The sequence below is a fragment of the Saimiri boliviensis genome, chromosome 12 (genome assembly GCF_048565385.1).
Source record: "Saimiri boliviensis isolate mSaiBol1 chromosome 12, mSaiBol1.pri, whole genome shotgun sequence".
Lineage (NCBI taxonomy): Eukaryota > Metazoa > Chordata > Mammalia > Primates > Cebidae > Saimiri > Saimiri boliviensis.
In genome coordinates this window covers 88721176-88737484 of record NC_133460.1, presented here as the reverse complement: position 1 = coordinate 88737484, position 16309 = coordinate 88721176, and the positions used below count along the sequence as shown (strand labels likewise).

Genomic DNA, 16309 nt, shown 5'->3' with positions numbered 1-16309 from the left:
CGTGGGTGACAGAGTTAGACCCCATCTCAAAAAAAAAAAAAAGATGAAGAAATGGAGGGATATGGGAGCACATAGACAAGAGTTTACAAATTAAATAGGGTAGTTAAGTTTGGTCTAACTGAGGTGACATTTGAGTGTATTAATATCAATAAAACTCAATCATTGTTTTAGCTATATAAATTAGAAATTGTACTATTTTGCAAAGAAATTTGCAAGAAAAATCTCAAATTACTTCAAGTATGTTATTCTATATAGTAGTATCCATCATGCTTTTAGAAGAGGCACTGTTCTCTGCATTTTACATTTAGTAACATTTAATCCTTGTATCAGTTAGGGTCCAGACAGGAGGAAAATCACATTGATTATTTTAATAGAGAAAATTTAATAAAAACAATTACTAACTCTGTTGCTAACTGAAAAAATAATACAAACGACATGGAGGTTAACAACTACAGGCAAAAGTTACCACCCCTAGGACTATGAGAACAAAGGGAAAAGACTGGAATTATTAAAACTCAGAAGCTTGGAGGAAGCATTCCACAAGGCTGAAACTCAGACGGACCCCTGAGGAGATAGTGATACTCTGCTGGTGCTGTTGTGTCTGAACTGGAAGAGGGGTCCCGTAAGACTGGGACCCAAACTTTTGAGGAACAGGGTACCAGCCAACTGGCGCTGGTGTTATGAAGGGTTATGATGAGGCTAGTTCTGTGAGTGTTGGAAAAACTACAAACTGTATTAAACAGCTGCTACAGAAAGAAATTGCTGATGCTGAAGCAAAATAACTTCTACAAGGGTGATGGTCAAAGTAATAAGAAAGCAGACAGGAAGCTCACAGGAAACAAGACAAAGGTGTAAGTCATTTCTTACTCCTTCTTGCAGCCTCTCTCTAGTGCTCTACACTTTTGAAACAGAAATACACTGCTAGCAAGGAAGAAATGGGATCTGCAGTCTTCAAACCAGTATCACAAAGCAGAATATAGAAGGGTGTATCTGGAACTGAGATTAAGAACTGGCACAATCCTAAAACCTATGAGCAACACAGATGGGAGAGCTAAGGCACAGAGTAGTAGTAAACGTTTTGGTAATAAATATCCAAAGTTCCAACGAGCTGTTAAGTGAAGAGAGGGAAACAGCACTGGGAAGCATAATACTTTTAGACTGTTGATACTGTTGTTATCTGTTTAAATTACATGCAAATTATGGTGATCTTTTCAGTCCTACTAAGATTTTGGTAGGAACAAGTAACAATACTAAACGAGAATAAAATTACTCATCATCACTTAGCAAAGATACAAGTTAATTCTCACTATTAGAGTAAAATTACTCATCATCACTTAGCAAAGATACAAGTTAATTCTCACTATTTGCAGTAGTTATGTTCTATAAAGTCACTGCAAGCACAGAATTAGCAACTACTGAAAACCATGCACATAGATACACCCCTCACATAGATTGTTATAATCTTAAATCCTGAAAACAATTCATCCTGGGAGACTCCCCTTTATTTTACAAAAGAGAAATGAGGCTTTTAAGTGTTAAGTGACTTGCGGAAAGCCATCCCAAAAACAGATCTCAGACTTAGGATTCAAACCCTGGCCAACCGGCCTCCCAGCCGGACCTTCTTGCACTACACACTCCACTGCCTCTGCTGTCTCCATCCTCTGGTCATCTCTTCATGAAAGCTGAAATAACAAGGCAGTTCACCTTGTTCAAATTTAGCTGGGAATGTGCTTGTCAGAGGATTCAAATTTTTTGCAGCTTTGTGCATACACGCAAACAACTGCGTAAGTGCTGCAAGTATAGACTTTAGGACTACCATTAAACTTTAACAAGTAGACAAATTCACAAATACAAAATCTGCAAATAATGAGGATCAACTGTACATATTCTTTTCACAATTTCTGTAAAGTATTACAGAAAGCCAAAGGATTGTGTTATTTTCTGAATTCTACAAAAGGGAAAGAAATATACTTTATATTTTCTTTACATTCCCAAACTCTTATTTATATTGTTCTGGTTATTTATTCAAAATTTAGTCATTGGTCAGTCAAATATATCACGAAAATGATGTCAGTGATAAGTTAAATTTGGCTAAGTCTGCAGTTTTCAAAATGTTTTACCAATTCTCAGATCACAGAGGTTTCCTGCTTATTTCAAGAACTTACTGGCTCTGAGCAGCATGAATATGCAGAAAGAAACACAACTGTGTAATAAAGAAGCTGAGGAAATGTGCATAGATTCCATAGCTGGAAAACATGGAAAAAAGAACACAAAAAGACATTTCAAAAATATATTTTAAAATAGGACAAAAAATGTAGCACTTCTGGAAATTAATTCAAGAAAAATAAAGGTTTTAAATAAGGAAAACAATCCCATTTACAATAGCATCAGAAAGAATAAAACACTTGGGAATTAACCAAGGGGATAAAAGACTTACACAAAAAAACTAAAAAACAATGCTGAAAGAAACTCAAGACATAAATGAAAACACATCCCATGTTCATGTATTGGAGGCTTAATATTGTTAAAATGTCAATATTACCCAAAGCAATCTACAGATTCAATATCAATCAAAATCTCAATGCCATTTTTTACAGTAATAGAAAAACCTATCCTAAAATTCACATGGAATCTCAATGGAACCTGAATAGCCAAAATCATCTTGAAAAAGAACAAAGCTTCAAGACTCACACTTCCTGACTTCAAAATTACTATGAAGCTACAGTAATCAAACCAGTGCAATGGAATAGAGACCAGAAAAAAAAAACTGACATCTATATGGTCTAACGATTTTTGGCAAGGGTGCTAAGAGCAGTCAATGAGAAAAGGGCAGTCTTTTCAACAAATTGTGCTGAGAAATCTGAATATCCACATGTGAAGGAGTGAAGGTGGACCCTTATCTAACATACACAAAAATTAACTAAAAATGGACCAAAGAAGAACTTAAATGTAAGACCTAAAACTATAAAACTCTCAGAAGACAGCATGAGGCAAAAGCTTCATGACACTGGATTTGACAATCAATTCTGAGCTATGACACCAAAGCATAGGCATCAAAAGAAAACACAGACAAACTGTACTTGATGAAAATTGTAAAACATTGGACACTTATTACAAGACAACATCAAAAAAGTAAAATGGCAACCTATAGAGTGACAGAAAACATTTATAAATCATGTATCTGGTGAGGATTAATATCCAAAATATATAGATAACTTCTAAAACGCAACAACAACAAAACCAGAACTAGCTCAACTCAAAAACATGCTAAGGAGCTGAACACATATTTCTCCAATGAAGATATACAAATACCCAATAGGCACATGAAAAGATGCTCAGTATCACTAATATTAGATAAATACAAGTAAAAACTGTAATAACTACCACCTCACACCCACTAGGATGACTATCATTTAAAAAAGAAAGAAAAGAACAAGTGTAGGCAAAAATGTGGAGAAATCAGAACTCTTGTTTTGTGCACAAGTCTATGGAAATGTAAAATGGTACAGCTAGAGAAAACAGTATGGCAGTTCACCCGCAAAATCTAAAGCAGATTCCCACATGATCCAGCAATTCCATTCCTGGGTATATACCCTAAAAAACTGAATGCAGGGTCTCAAAGAGATATTTGTACACCCATGTTCATAGCTAAATACACAACAACTAAAACATGGAAACAATTCAAGTGTCATCAAGAGATGAGTGGATAAGCAAAATGTGTATATACATACAATAAAATATTATTCAGCCTTAAAAGGAAGGAAATTCTAACATATGCTATGACATGGATGAACCTTAAGGACATTATGCTAAATGACCTACGTTAGTCACAAAATAATAACTATTGTATGATTCCATTTATATAAGGTACTTAATCAAAATCATAGTATCAAAAAGTAAAAGGGCAGTTGTTTAGGGCTGGAGGAAGGAAAAAATAGGAAGTTAGTGTTTAACAGCACAGAGTTTCATTTTAAAACATGATAAGAGGCATGAAGCTGGATAGCAGTGATGGCTGCACATTACAAACATATTTAGTAACAATGAACTAGACATTTAAAAATCATAAAGATGGTGAATCTTCATAGGGTATAAAAAATAGTTGAGACAGTAACTTTACGTGTATTTTACCAAATAAAAAAAATAAAAATTTGCACAAATTTTGTAATTTCAAAGTAAGCATTAATAAATGATCATTGCCGGGCGCGGTGGCTCAAGCCTGTAATCCCAGCACTTTGGGAGGCCGAGGCGGGTGGATCACAAGGTCGAGAGATCGAGACCAACCTGGTCAACATGGTGAAACCCCGTCTCTACTAAAAAAAAAATACAAAAAATTAGCTGGGCATGGTGGCGCGTGCCTGTAATCCCAGCTACTCAGGAGGCTGAGGCAGGAGAATTGCCTGAACCCAGGAGGCGGAGGTTGCGGTGAGCCGATATCGTGCCATTGCACTCCAGCCTGGGTAACAAGAGCGAAACTCCATCTCAAAAAAAAAAAATAAAAAAAATAAATGATCATTTATTTTACTCTAACAATTCTCCTAAAAATTTAACCTAAAACAATATCATGGAAATATACTATGTGCATATGGACATCCATTATACAATGGAAGCATTGCAAAGCAGTAAAAAATAGGATGGTCTTTAAAGTAAATGGTGCTGGGACAACTGGTATCTACATAGAAAACATAAAATTTGACCTTTATACCTCACTCTATAAGTGAAAATCAACACCAGTTTAATCACAGATCTAATGTAGAAGGCAATACCATAAAACTTTACAAAGATAATACAACAGGATATCTTCACCACCTTGAGTAGAGAGGAATTTCTTAACACAAAAACATTAGCCATGTGGGAAAAGTTAATAAATTGGACTATATTAAAACTTATGTTGCCGGGTGCGGTGGCTCACACCTGTAATCCCAGCACTTTGGGAGGCCGAGGTGGGTGGATCACGAGGTCAAAAGATCAAGACCATCCTGGTCAACATGGTGAAACCTCGTCTCTACTAAAAATACAAAAACTAGCTGGGCATGGTGGCGCATGCCTGTAATCCCAGCTACTCAGGAGGCTGAGGCAGGAGAATTGCCTGAACCCAGGAGGCAGAGGTTGCGGTGAGCCGAGATCGCGCCATTGCACTCCAGCCTGGGTAACAAGAGCGAAACTCCGTCTCAAAAAAAACAAAACGAAACAAAAAAAAACTTATGTGTACACAAAAAAGAACATCATTTAGAGAATGAAAAGACAAACCATAAAGTAAAAGAAAATAATGTACATCATATATAACTGACAAGAGATAAGTATCCAAAATATATAATGACTCCCTATAAATCAATGAGAAAAAGAGGATCAAAAGACTGTAACAAGCACTTCAGGGAACAGGAAATCCAAATGGCCAATAAACATATGAAAAGGAGCTCAACCTCATTAGTAATCGGGGACAATATTACTTCACATCCATCAGGGAACAGACAAGAAAAAAGGGGCCAGAAAAAAGGTTCTATCAAGGTTAAAGATCCAAAATTAGATATGGTATGTTAGTTTCTTGGTCGTTTTTAATAAAATTTTGGCAGGATACTCTGAAATAAATTATGTAATATTACTTTATCCTAAATGTTAATATGCCATAACACAGACCTTTAAAATTTTAAGAGACTTTATAAAGCTCAGGCCATACAACATACCAAATGGAAATAAAACATATATGCTTTACAAGTAAAAATAAAATATCTTGCCTGGATACAGTGGCTCATGCGTTAATCCCAGCACTATGGGAGGCCAAGGCGGGAAGATCACTTGAGCCAAAAAGTTGGGGACCAGCCAGGCCAACATGGTAAAACCCCATCTCTATTAAAAAATACAAAAATTAGTCAGGTGTGGTGGCACATGCCTATAATCCCAGCTACTCCAGAAGCTGAGGCACAAGAATCACTTGAACCTGGGATTTCCAGGTTGCAGTGAGCCAAGATCATGCCACTGCACTTCTGCCTGGGCGACATAGGAAGACCCTGTCTCAGAAAAAATTACAATTAAAATTAAAAAATAGGCCGGACGCGGTGGCTCACGCCTATAATCCCAGCACTTTGGGAGGCCGAAGCGGGTGGATCACGAGGTCAAGAGATCGAGACCATCCTGGTCAACATGGTGAAACCCCGTCTCTACTAAAGATACAAAAAATTAGCTGGGCATGGTGGCACGTGCCTGTAATCCCAGCTACTCAGGAGGCTGAGGCAGGAGAATTGCCTGAGCCCAGGAGGCGGAGGTTGCGGTGAGCCGAGATCGCGCCATTGCACTCCAGCCTGGGCAACAAGAGCGAAATTCTGTCTCAAAAAAAAAAAAAAAAAAAATCAAAGAAAATGATTTCTCTTCAAGAAAAAAAAATTACTCACTGAAATTTTGATTTGTTCCTTTCATTAAAATTTTTTCTGAAATTTCAAAGCCATCTCAGTTCTCATTTTGGTACATAAAAGTGACAGATTTTTATAATAAAAAGGCATAATTTCATACAGCAACAGAAATAGCATCTTATATTCAAGCAGAAGTGTACCTTGGCATAGAGACAAAACTGTGGCAAAATAAGAATTAACTGCTTCTGTCACTGAGCTGTGTTAAAGATCTGTGTGAACTTAAACACAGATGTATAAATAAGAAACATGGGAATATAGTAATATGTCATTTTATCTAGAAGTCTATGTCAGCACATAGTAACTTTCTGGTTGAAAACAGAAAACTAAGAAGGAAAGTTTAAAACTTTAAAATTGTTCCAGAAAATATACTGTAAAATAATTCACTAAATTGCTAACATTTCCAATGTCAAGTTATTTAAAATTATTCAGGAAGGATTAATTGACATAATTAGGTAAGTGAAGAAAAATAAGGGTACAAATAATTGAAAGAAGAGAAAAGCCTTAAGAAAATGAAAGAGAGAAACAGATAATGAATGGATAAATGGATGAATGGATGGATAGACGTGTAATAGAGTCAGTATAGCAAAATATGAACACCTGCAGAATCTAGGTAGTTGATATGTGTATGTTCACCATACAACCTTTTTTTTTTTGAGACAGAGTTCCGCTCTTGTTACCGAGGCTGGAGTACAATGGTGTGATCTTGGCTCACCACAATCTCCGCCTCCTGGGTTCAGGCAATTCTCCTGTCTCAGCCTCCTGGGTAGCTGGGATTACAGGCACGCACCACCATGCCCAGCTAACTTTTTTTTTGTATTTTTAGTAGAGATGGGGTTTCACCTTGTTGACCAGGATGGTCTTGATCTCTTGACCTCGTGATCCATCTGCCTCGGCCTCCCAAAGTGCTGGGATTACAGTCTTGAGCCACCGTGCCCGGCACAACTTTTTTTTTTTTTTTTTGAGACGGAGTTTCGCTCTTGTTACCCAGGCTGGAGTGCAATGGCGCGATCTCGGCTCACCGCAACCTCCGCCTCCTGGGTTCAGGCAATTCTCCTGCCTCAGTCTCCTGAGTAGCTGGGATTACAGGCACGTGCCACCATGCCCAGCTAATTTTTTGTATTTTTAGTACAGACGGGGTTTCACCATGTTGACCAGGATGGTCTCGATCTCTTGACCTCGTGATCCACCCGCCTCGGCCTCCCAAAGTGCTGGGATTACAGGCTTGAGCCACCGCGCCCGGCCTATAACTTTTTTAATGTATTAAGTTTTTTATAGAATTGAAAAATTTCAATGAATGAAATTCATTCAAATGATGAATCCTGAAAAACTACACTCAACCAGTGGTGCTCAACTTAAAGGTGATTTTGCCATCCGGGAGACATTTGGCAATGTCTGGAAGTATTTTAGGTTGTTACAAAGGGGTAGGGGTCAAGGATACATCCTACAGCACATAGGACAGCCCTCCACAAAAAAAAATTATCCAGTCCAAAATGGCTGTAGTGCCAATATTGAGAAACCCTGTGCTAAGTGCAAAAAGCCATAGATATTGAGAATACATATTGTATGTTTCTATTTATTAAAAAATTCTAGAAAAGGCAAAATTGTAGAGCCACAAAGCAAGTAAGGGCTATCTTGGGCTCAGTGTGGGAATGGAGACTGACTGCAAAATAGGCACATGGGAACTTTTGGGGGATGATAGAAGGGTTCCAAAGCTGGACTGCAGTAATGGTTGTAAAACTATACCGATTTACTAAAACTCACAAAATTATGTACCTAAAATGGGTGGATTTTGTGGTACATAAATTACACCTCAAAATAGAGCTTCTTTTAATTGGGCAAATAACCACGAATTCCTCCAAAAAAAGATACCCAAATATGGAATAAGCACATAATGATTGACTTCATTAATCATCAGAAAAACGTAAATAAAACCAGTCCGGTGAGGTGGCTCTCACGTGTAATCCCAGCACTTTGGGAGGCCAAGGTGGGCGAATCATGAGGTCAAGAGATCAAGACCATCCTGGCCAAAATGGTGAAACCCCACCTCTACTAAAAATACAAAAATTAGCTGGGCGTGGTGGCACACACCTATAGTCCCAGCTACTCAGGAGGCTGAGGCAAGAGAATTGCTAGAACCCGGGAGGTGGAGGTTGCAGTGAGCCGAGATCACACACTCCAGCGTGGTGCCTGGCAATGGAACAAGACTCTGTCTCAAATAAATAAATAATAAAATTAAAAAATAAAGAAAAATGTAAATAAAACCATTCACACTCAACAGAATGATTAACAAAAATTAAAGATCCTATTAATAACAATACCAAGTGCTAGTGAAGACGCAGAACAACTATGAAAACTCCCATACCCTATTGATGGTAGCGTAAATTGGTACAACCAATTTGTAAAACTGGTAGTATCTTCTAAAGCTGAAAATACATATAACCTATGACCTAGACAATTCCTTCCCAGTATATATCCAAAATGACATATGTGCACCAAAATGCACAAGAATATTCATTAATCATTTTTTATTAATTAAAAAAATTTAGGGGTGGGCACAGGGGCTCACGCCTATAATCTTAGCAATTTGGGAGGCCAAGGTGGGCAGATCACTTGAGCCTAAGAGTTCGAGACCAGCCTGGGAAACATGGCAAAATCCTGTCTCTACAAAAAATACAAAAATTAGCTGGGCATGGTGGTAGGCACCTATAGTCCCAGCTACTTGGGAGGTTGGGGTGGGAGGATCACCTGAATCCGGAAGGATCACCTGATCCGGCCTGGGTGACAGAGGTGAGACTCTGTCTCAAGAAAAAAGAACAAATTAAAACAAACAAAGATGGCTTCTCCCTATGCTGCTCAGGCTGGTCTTGAATTCCTGGACTCAAGCAACCCTCTCACCTTGGCATGCCAAAGTGCTGGGATTACAGGCATAAGCCCCTGCACCAGACCATGAATTGTATTCTTAATATACAAAAAGTTAAATCAATCCAAATACTACAGAATGGATAAACTATAATACTTCATAAAGTACCATATAGCAAAGAAAAAGATCAAATGACTATCATATTCAATGACATGAATGAAACTCACTCATGTCATGTTTAGCAAAAGGAGCCCAACATGAAGGAATATATTAAATGATTACAGGATTAAAAGAATCATGTAAATGATTATGATTATATAAAGGCCAAAACACCAATAAGATTGCAGTAGTCTGAGTAAGAGATAACAGCAGTTTTGACTAGTGAAATGTCAGTGAAGAAAGATTGATTTGAGAAATATTTAGTAGGTAGAATTAACAGTCCTTGGTTTTTAATTAGGTTTGGTGGGGAAGGCAGCAACAGGTGTTAAAAATAACCTCTAGGTCTCTGGCCTATGCAACTGGTACATGGAAGTAGTAATTACTTAATAGGAACACAGAAGGAGCAAATTTGGGGCTGACATCATAAGCTGAATTATTTCATGTTTTGGACTTGCAGTTTAAGGCATCTGTGAGACATCCAAGCACAAATCTCTAATATACAATTGGATGTGTGGATCTGGAGTTCAAAAGGAAGGTCTTAGGGTAGAGATATAAACTGCATTTAGATGGTAACCGAAGCCATGGGAGAAGATGAGTTCTCTTAAGCAAAGGAAAGGCAGCCTATACCCAAGCCCTGTGGAATTTCTACACCTTAAAGTCAGAAAGAGGAAGAGCCAGCAAAGGAGTCTGAGGAATAGACACAGAGGTGGAAGGAAAATCAAGAGTATGGTGACTTAAAAGCCAAAAAACGAGCTTTTTCTTTGAGATGGAGTTTAGCTGGGCATGGTGGCGCGTGCCTGTAATCCCAGCTCCTCGGGAGGCTGAGGCAGGAGAATTGCCTGAACCCAGGAGGCGGAGGTTGCGGTGAGCCGAGATCGCGCCATTGCGCTCCAGCCTGGGTAACAAGAGCGAAACTCCGTCTCAAAAACAAAACAAAACAAAACAAAACAAAACAAAACAAAACAAAACAAAACAAAACAAAACAAAAAAAATGCATCAATAGAAAAATGAGTAAGAGACCCGAACACAAAAGAAGAAATTCAAAGTACCAAAAACATATTAAAATAATTATTTTTTAGTAATCTGTGAAAGGTGAATTAAACACACAATGAGAAATGTAACACATTATCAGGCTGTCAAAACTTTAAAATTCTGGCCGGGCGCGGTGGCTCAAGCCTGTAATCCCAGCACTTTGGGAGGCCGAGGCGGGTGGATCACGAGGTCGAGAGATCAAGACCATCCTGGTCAATATGGTGAAACCCCGTCTCTACTAAAAGTGCAAAAAATTAGCTGGGCATGGTGGCACGTGCCTGTAATCCCAGCTACTCAGGAGGCTGAGGCAGGAGAATTGCCTGAGCCCAGGAGGCGGAGGTTGCGGTGAGCCGAGATCGCGCCATTGCACTCCAGCCTGGGTAACAAGGGCGAAACTCCGTCTCAAAAAAAAAAAAAAAACTTTAAAATTCTGACAATACTAAATGCTAGCAAAGATGCAGGGCAAAGAAATTCTTAAACTGCTGATGGGAATGTAAATTTGTATAAAGAGTTTGGTATCATTTGGTAAAATTAAAGATACACTACCCTATAACCTAGCAATTCCATTCCTGGATTAACTCAGAGAAACTCATGCATATGTGCAATAGCATTTTGTGTAAGAGCCAAAAACTGGAAACAATCAATATATCAACTAATAGTACAATGGTAACTAATTGGTGATATCATCATATAATAGAATACAATGCTACAATGAAAAAGAACTACAGCTCTCTGTGATAAAGATGAAACTCACAAACATAATACTGATTTTGAAAGAGGAAAGACACAAAAGAGTATGCTCAATACAATTCCATTCATATAAAGTTCAAGTACACACAAAACTAAATTTATAACATTTAGGGATATAAACTGAGATAGTAAATGATTAAGAAAAGCAAGTAAATGAATAACTTAAAGATAGGATAGCGGTTTCTTTTAGGGAGAGAGAAGGTATTAGATAAAGAAAGGAGGCAAGAGGGACTCCTGGATGTTGGCAGAATTCCTTGACCCTGATGGTTGTTAATAAGAAGTCACTTTACTAACTGCTAAATGTGTATGTTTCTGTATTTTTTAATACAAAGATTATATATTTCACTATTTTTAAAAGGCATACACCCGTCAGTTGTCATATAAAAATCCCTTTCATCCAGCACACAGCCAAGAGTCTAGTTTCAACTGGTTTAATAGATAAAATAGCTTTCTAGAAATGCAATTCAATCCATAATCTTAGGTCATTCTTTTTTTCTGTTACAAACAAGAGAAATCCGGCTGGGCGTGGCGGCTCATGCCTGTAATCCCAGCACTTTGGGAGGCTGAGGCAGGTGGCTCACCTGAGGTCAGGGGTTCAAGACCACCCTGGCCAATATAGTGAAACCCCATCTCTACTAAAATCACAAAAAAGTAGATGGGTGTGCCAGCACATGCCTGTAGTCCCAGCTACTCGAGAGGCTGAAGCAGAAGAATAACTTGAACCAGGGAGGCAGAGGTTGCAGTGAGCCGAGATTGCACCACTGCACTGCAGCCTGGATGACAGACTCCGTCACAAAAAAAAAAAAAAAAAAGAGAAATCCTAAGATAAAAAAATTCTAAAGGATATTACACATCTTCATTTATATATAAAATACTACTATTTTTAAAAGAGAAATAAAGTAGTGAAGCTTTCCAGGCAAGGAAGTAACTGTTAAATGTGTACAGTGCGGGACTGAGTTGAAGAAATACAATAAGTATATGATAGAAAAATGACTCAAACTAAATACACAACATGATTACCTATAGGTTACACATCCCATATCTGAAAATCCAATCTGAAATGCTCCAAAATCTGCAACTTTCTGAGTCCTAACATGACATGATGCTCAAAGGAAATGCTCACTAGAACATTTTCAATTTTAGATGCTCAATAACTAAGTATAATGCAAATAATCCAAAATCCAAAAAATTCCAAAATCCTAAACACTTCTGGTCCCAAGCATTTGGGAAATGGGATACTAAACCTCTATTTACAATACAATCTTTACAACAGTTACCAACTTCCATAAGCAAATGATAGTTAGAATCAAGTTTATAAATAATTTTCTACTACATACCACTATGTACAACGTTAAGGTTTCATAGCTCTTCCCACCAAATATAAGGCAGTTTATAAATCCTCAATTTCTAGGGAATCTAGAAAAACAAAAACTTTTAGAAAAAGTCCGTAAGAAGTCAGATAAGTTTTAATTTCAACTTTTATTTTTAAAAAAACTCATACCCTACTCCTTAGAAGCATAGAGCAGTGAAATGAAAAAAGAAACCAAGGCTGGGTGCAGTGGCTAATGCCTGTAATCCTAGTACTCAGGGAGGCTGAGGCAGGCAGATTGCCTGAGCTCTGGAGTTCAAGACCAATCCGTCTCTACTAAAACATAAAAAATTAGCCAGGCGTGGCAGCAGGCACCCATAGGGACAGCTACTTGGGAGGCTGAGGCAGGAGAGTCGCTTGAACCCAGGAGGAGGAAGTTGCAGTAAGCCAAGATCGCGCCACAACGGCACTCCAGCCTGGGCGACAGATTAAGACTCCATTTCAAAAAAAACAAAATAGTGCAAGCCCATGCTCTTCAAATATCATACTAAAATACAGACATCAAGACCACAGAAATTATCCTTGACACAATTTTATAGTGCTCAAATAACTACATGAAATAAGACTCCTGTTTTTCAGAAAATTTTCAATTAATGTCTCAGTATAGGAAGACAGATCACATTTTGCAGAAAGTGTCATGAAAGAATAAAACAGGGCTTTAGTATCTCCACACGATCTGCCCATGCCATTAGAAACCAAGAAAATGGTTTATTATCTTCTTGGTTACTTTTCCTATCTTATCCCATATTTTGCATCTATGAGCTCTAAATGTAGTAACAATAATTTCTACCATTTACTGGGCCCTTTCCATGTGCTTTATATTTATTATCTTCTTTAATCCTCACAGTGAGGTCTTATGGATGAGGAAAGTTAGGCAGAGGACAAATAAGAAACTTGCTCAAGGTCACATCCTGCTATTGAGTGAGAGAGCTAAGTTATATTCCAACTCCAGAGCCAGTGCTCTTACTACTAAATTGTTTATATTTGCTAAAACACATTTACACCATGAAAACTGCCCATAATCACCTACCACCTTCTAACTACAAGATTCTAGGTGCCTTGAGAATTTGTTTTTGCCTTTCCAGGCTAATTCCATACTTAAAGAACTTTAATGGATGAAAGAATCTAAACAAACTCCTAAGGAAATCTGTATTATGGCTAAGAAAATGGAGGTCCAGAGAAGTTAAGTGTTTCGTCCAGGATTAAAACAGTAGTTTGTGACAGCCAGCACTAAAACACAACTCTTGATTCCCAGGAGTTATCTTCCCACCACACTAAAGTGTTGCATCTTATGTAGCTCTTGGTGAAGCCCATACTCTACCTTCCACACAAATAACGAAGTTTATTTTGCCAACTTTCACAGCATATGATAGCTTCCACGATGGCATTCTTATGTAGATAAAATACATGCTTTTATTTCAACAAACAGACAAATCACTATATGCTAAGGCAGTGGATGAACCCAAATATATCATTTGGTCCTTAATTTTATTACAGAAACATAAACATACTAACAGTAATAAGTGACAAGTGCTATAATAGCCATGTGAACGTGTTCTGAAAGCACACAGAAAGGAGTGCATATTTCAGCCTAGATAAAGAATGAGGACTGGGGTTTTCACAAGACGCATTTGAGATAGGGCAAAGGGCAGGGCAGAGGCACCCAAGTGTACTGGTGCTTAGAAAGCAGTAAGCAAAATGCTCTGATTTCTACCAGTTAAAGTAAAAAAACAATACTAAATACAGGGTCAGAAGACCTGAGTTCAAGTCTAGGCTGTGACTTATATGGCTGTGAACAATTTCAGTATCTTCATCTGTGAAATGTGGATACTAATACAGATCTACCCACCTCACAAGATTTTTGTGGGGGCCAAATTATTTGAAAGTATTTTAAAACTGCAAAGTCCTATATAAACCTAAGTTATTTTCTTGTTTTCACTTCTAGGCAATCCTGTGGGTCCTTTAAACGCTGTCTCATAAAAAACTCGCCCTTCAGGATGAAAATAATCCAATGACATCATTCATATGTTCCTTAGAAGACAGTAAATAGTTAACATTAATGCCTTTAGGCTGAAACGCCAAGCCTCTTCCTATCGAAATAAATAGCTGCGTGTGTTTTTAATTTCTTAGGTGCTGATACTGACTTCCAGTCAATGCTTACTATAAATATATTTTTAAAAACATGAAGGTTTTCTTGTAGAAATTTTGTCAGAAAGTCCATTCCATTTTATAGTATGCTGTCAAGCAACCAACTCACGAAGAGACTTCAAGTAGCAATCACTCGATCCCAACCAGTTGTGTATTAGCTCTAGATAAAACCAAATACATACCCTGGACCCTAAAAAGGGAACTGCTAGAGTACAAGCATGCACGCGAATGCAGTCAGTAGACAAATCCACTGAAAAGTGCAGTGAGTTGCTCATTCTAAAATACTTGGAGGGCACCAGACCCCTTCTATAAATTAAAGAACACTCTCATTTGCTTTGAAGTTTGACAGAGCAGACTTTATAACCCTACCTCCCTTTCCAAGCACCCTTTAAACTCCATCCAGGCCCCATTTTGTTCCACCGTAAACCCAACTTCTTAGCTACTCCTTGGATGATCAGCCAAGTCAAGTTGCATCGAAGCCTAACAGTCAAAAGGAGCAAGAGACAGGAAAGGGACGAGGGGAGCCGAAGTCCTCCCGCCACTCCAGGCCAGTGGCTGTTTTATCTTCGCAGTACAACTTCCCGTTTTCCCCCTCTTACCTTGTACACTTTCCCAAAGGCTCCGTCGCCCAATTCCCCTATAATCTCCCAAAAGTCTTCGGGGTTCAGGTCCCTCTTCACGTGTTCGTACTGCTTCTTCTTCTTCTCGCTCCCCAACTTGAAGATCTTACGGAAATTGAAGAAGGACATTTTTCCTCCCAACACAAGAGTTCCTTGCACTTACGGACTAAAAACAATAAAAGGCAAAGTTTCTCCGCCCTGCTCTCCCTCGCGAGCCCGGCTGGCGGCGGCGGGCGCGGCGTCCCCCGGCTCCCGCAGCCCCGGCCGGGCGGTCCCGGGAGAAGGAGGGGCGGCGCCCTGGGCTCCGGCCCGCGGTGCGGGTGCTGCGCGAGCGGCCCCTCCGCCGCGCCCGGCCCGCGGGCCGCGCGGTGGGCGCCTCGCTCCCGGCCCACCCTCCGAGAGCGGCACCTGCCCGCAAGCTCGCTCCCACCCGGCCTGGTCCGACGAGTCCGAGCGGTCAGGACGCCCGCGGCGTTGGCGGCGGCTTAGGCCCGTGTCACGGCGAGTCTCCAGGGGCGGCGGCCACTCGGGGAGAGAGAAGCGGCCAGCGGCCTTGGAGGCGCGCAGTCGAGAAGCCGAGCCCTCCCGCCTCGGACTGCGAGCCTAGGGTCTCCACCGCCGCCGTCCGCTCCCGCCGCGCAAGGCCCGCGCGTCCCCTCGGGTCTGGGGCGCCGCCGCCGCCTCCGCCGCCTGGCTCCCTCCCTAGCTTATACAGCCTCGGCCTGGAACGCGCGCCGACGCCGACTCCGTAGCGCGCCCGCGCGCTTGCGCGCCCGCCCGGTCACGCGCCCTGCTCACCGCGCGCTCGCGTGGGGGCGTCCCCTATGGCCCCGCGCACGCGCGCTGGGTCCCGCAGGCTGGCTGTTCCCTAAGGATCCCGTGCGTGGAGCGCGGGGCGCGGGAAGGCGGGCGTTGTGGACGCTAATGCTCTTTGATCCCTGACGATTGTTTCCCATTTGCCCTCCAA

The 16309-nt window shown here is 40.1% G+C and overlaps 1 protein-coding gene across 2 annotated transcripts in view; it reads right to left on the bottom strand.

Moving 5' to 3' along the window:
• The window catches only part of SLK (STE20 like kinase), a 62612-nt gene extending 46521 nt beyond the window's left edge, over window positions 1-16091 (bottom strand). For both annotated transcript variants that reach the window (XM_003922225.4, XM_003922224.4), the window contains exon 1: window positions 15322-16091. In XM_003922225.4, coding sequence (XP_003922274.1) covers window positions 15322-15471 — 150 coding nt within the window. In that variant the 5' untranslated portion in view covers window positions 15472-16091. The remainder of the gene's footprint in view (window positions 1-15321) is intronic.
• Window positions 16092-16309: the final 218 nt, after the last annotated feature.